The 3,252-nt window shown below is 58.1% G+C and overlaps 1 protein-coding gene across 1 annotated transcript in view; it reads right to left on the bottom strand.

Annotated features, from left to right (window-relative positions):
* Positions 1 to 2,036, bottom strand: part of FGF18 (fibroblast growth factor 18) — a 650,869-nt gene extending 648,833 nt beyond the window's left edge. Inside the window, exons 1-2 of the mRNA XM_042465526.1 lie at positions 1,785 to 2,036; positions 1,465 to 1,501 (exon numbers count right to left, since the gene is read on the bottom strand). Of these exons, the coding sequence (XP_042321460.1) occupies positions 1,465 to 1,501; positions 1,785 to 1,822 (75 nt within the window). The 5' untranslated portion in view covers positions 1,823 to 2,036. The remainder of the gene's footprint in view (positions 1 to 1,464; positions 1,502 to 1,784) is intronic.
* Positions 2,037 to 3,252: the final 1,216 nt, after the last annotated feature.

Raw genomic sequence — 3,252 nt, 5'->3', positions numbered from 1 at the left:
GAAGAGGAAGAAGAGGGGGAAGAAAAGAAGGAGAAAGCACAGAAGGAAGAGGAGGAGGTTGGGGAAGAGAAAAGAACAGGAGGAAGAAGAAAAGGAAGAAGAGGAGGAAGAGAAAAAGGAGAAGGCGGAGGAAGAACTTGGTGAAGAGGAGGAGGAGGTGGAAGCAGAAAAGGAGGAAAAGAGGAGGAAGGAGAAGAAAGGGGGCAAGAGGAGAAAGAAAAGGAAGAAGATGTGGGAGAGAAGGAGGAGGAAGGGAAGGCGAGGGGAGAAGAGGTAGAGGAGGATGAGAAGAGGAAGAGGAAGTAGAGGAAGAAGGGAAGGGAAGGGGGTGAGGGAAAGGAAGAAGAGGAGGTAGAGAAGGAGGAGGAAGAAGAAGAGGAGTAGAAGAGCCAGAGGAGAAGGAAGAGGAAGGGAGGCTGGGGAGGAGAGGGGGGGCCATTGCCCAGAGCAGCCCTGGAAGAGGGAGGGCACGGCGCCGCCCCGGAGCTGGGCACCTGCCGCTCTGCCAGCCCAGAGAGAGAGAGGGAGGGGGAGCCTCCCAGGAGGACCCACGTGGGGCCTTTAGCCCGGGTCCAAGCCGGCACAAGAAAGACACAACAAATAGGTCCCCCACCCCCGGCTTTTCTGGCACCCGCACTTTCCCAGCCAGCCAGCCAGCCAGCCTCTTCTTCTTCCCCCTCTCCTTCTTTTATTGAAAAAGAAGAAGAAAAGGAGGGATCAAGTCATGGAAGACAGTGGGATCGGCTCCACCCAAGAGCCCCCCACCCATTATTATTATTATTATTATTATTATTATTATTATTATTATTAAACCCCCTCCTTCCCCTTATCTCCCGACAAGAAGTGCTCCGACGCAGTGGCCAACTTTTCAGCATCCTTAGAAAGGGACGCTGTTTCTCCTGAAAAGGGGGGCAAAGGAGGGCATCCCCAAACACAGCCACAAATAAACACTTCATGCAGGTCTTTGGGTAGTTTCCAACAATCCCGATCCGCCTCTGGATCACTTTCTCTCTGCATTGAAACTCCCTCCCGAACGAAGTCGGGCCAGAGAAGGAGCCACCGCTGCATCAAGCAAGTGCATCTCTCAGCCTTGCGCCGCAAAAGGAGCCAACTTTTCCCCCTGGCAGCCTTTTAGCCAGGTGCCAACCAAGACTGGCAAGACCTCTCCCCTTGTTTTGTACCCATCCTCTGCCCCCAAGCCTTGGAAAGCGAAGCGACGTCCCTTGGGCATCCTTTGGGCGAAAGGGACATTCCAGAAGGGGATCCCGACCTGGGAGGAAGATTCCTTTCCTCTTCCAAAGAAATGACTTTGGCCCCTTTTGGGGCACTTTGGAGAGAGCCCTTGCTCGGTGGCTGTGGGTCCGGATGGTGAAAGTGGGGGGCGCCTGGGGAAACCCCTGCTGGGGACCTCCATCTCTGGAGAGGTCCAGGAGGGAAGGAGGGAGGCCGAAAGGCGTCTCTTACCTGGACCTGGAGGCAGAGCAGCAGGACATGTAAACATCTGGAGGGAGGAAAGAAGAAGGGAAGGGAGCAAAGAAAGAGGAAAAGAGAGAGATCAGAAGGGCACCCCAAAGTTGATCCTCAAGCAGCCCCACTAGGCACCCCTGCCTCCCTTCCCCTCCAGACAAAACAAACCAGGTGGAAAGCGATCCCTAAGACATCCCCCCCCAAAGAAGAAGAGGGATCCTTCCAAATGCCAAAGTCTGATCTCCTCCCCCCCCCAATAATCAGCAACGCAGCCTCAACAACAACAGCCCTCCCTCGTTCCCTGCCCTGGGGCTCACAGGCAAGTGCAGGCGGAGAGCAGGGAGTAGAGAGACATCGCGGAGGGCAGGCGGCGTGGCTGCTGCTCCTGGGGGCGACCAAGGGGCTTCTCCTTCTCCTGCCTCTTCTCCTCCTCCTTCTTCTTCCAGGGACTCGAGTCAAAGCCCCCTCCGCTGCCTTGCCATGGCCCAGGAGGAGAAGCCGAAGAAGGGGCCAGGCTTTCCTGGAGCGATCCGGCTTCTTGGTGCTGGAGAAGTTGCGCGGTGCCTGCCTCCTCCGTTGCCTCCTCCGCCGCCGAGTGACTCCTCAGGCATCGGCTCGCCTCTGCCTCTGCCTCTGCCTCTGCCTCTGCCTCAGCCCCCTTCCTCCTCCTCCTCCTCCTCCTGCTGCTGCCTCCCTCTCCCCTCTCGCTCTGCCCTTCGCCCAGCCTCGCCAGGGAAGAAGGGGCTCCCCTTCCTCCTCCTCCTCCTGAGGATGATGATGGTGGTGATGATGATGATGATGATGATGGTCAGGAACTTCCCATCGCCGTCAGCAAACAACAAGGCACCTCCTCTGGGCCAGCGCCCCCTCACACGCCCTCTTCTCTGCACCCCTCCCCCCACTCCCCCCTCCTTCTCTCACCCCCAACTCACCCTCAGCCTCCCTTCCTTAAACCTCCCTTCTTTCTCACCCCCAACTCACACTCAGCCTCCCCTCCTCAGCCGCCCACTTTCTCTCACTCCCAACTCACCCTCTGCCTCTCCTCCTTCAACCCCCTTTTTCCTCACCCCCAACTCACCCTCTACCTTCCTCCCTAATTTTCCCCCCACCTTCTCTCACCCCAACTCACCCTCTGCCTTCCCACTTTCTCTCTCCCCGTTCACCCTTTGTCTTCCCGCCTCCTCAGCCCCCTTCTTTCTCTCACCCGTTCACCCTCCTCACTTTCTCTACCCCAGCTCACCTGCTGCCTCCCCTCCTCAGTCCACCCTTTCTCTCCCCAGCTCACCCCCCTCTCCCCACTTTCTCTCTCCCAGTTCACCCGCCTTCTTCCCCTCTCCTCACCCCCTTTCACCCCCAACTCACCCTCTGCCTTCCACCCCTTCAGTTCCCTTTTCCACCCCAGCTCACCCTCCGCCTCCCCCTCTTTTCTTCTCCCTCCTGCTCACCCCCCCCTTCAGCCTGCCTGGTGCCCTCTTCTCCCCTTGGCTCTAACCGGGCTCCCCCAGGTCCTTCCCGGGGGGGCTGGTGGTCCCCCTGGACTGAGGAGAGAGGGGCTTGGGACCAGAGCCCTCCGCCTCCTCTTGCCGGCCTTGGCCGCTCTCCATCCTTTTCCCACCGAGAGGCACTTGCTGGCCCCGGAGCCAGCTGGCCCGACGGACTGAGAAAGGAGGCATTAACAGAGGAAGGAAGGAAGGATCCACACTGCTGAAATAAACCAATTTGGTTCCATTTTAACTACCATGGCTCCATGTTATGGAAATCTGGAAGTGGTAGAGGAGCTCTAGT

This window comes from Sceloporus undulatus, chromosome 1 (assembly GCF_019175285.1).
Source record: "Sceloporus undulatus isolate JIND9_A2432 ecotype Alabama chromosome 1, SceUnd_v1.1, whole genome shotgun sequence".
NCBI classification, from domain to species: Eukaryota; Metazoa; Chordata; class Lepidosauria; order Squamata; family Phrynosomatidae; genus Sceloporus; species Sceloporus undulatus.
Note: the sequence above shows the minus strand (reverse complement) of the source record. Positions and strands in the feature narration are given on the sequence as shown.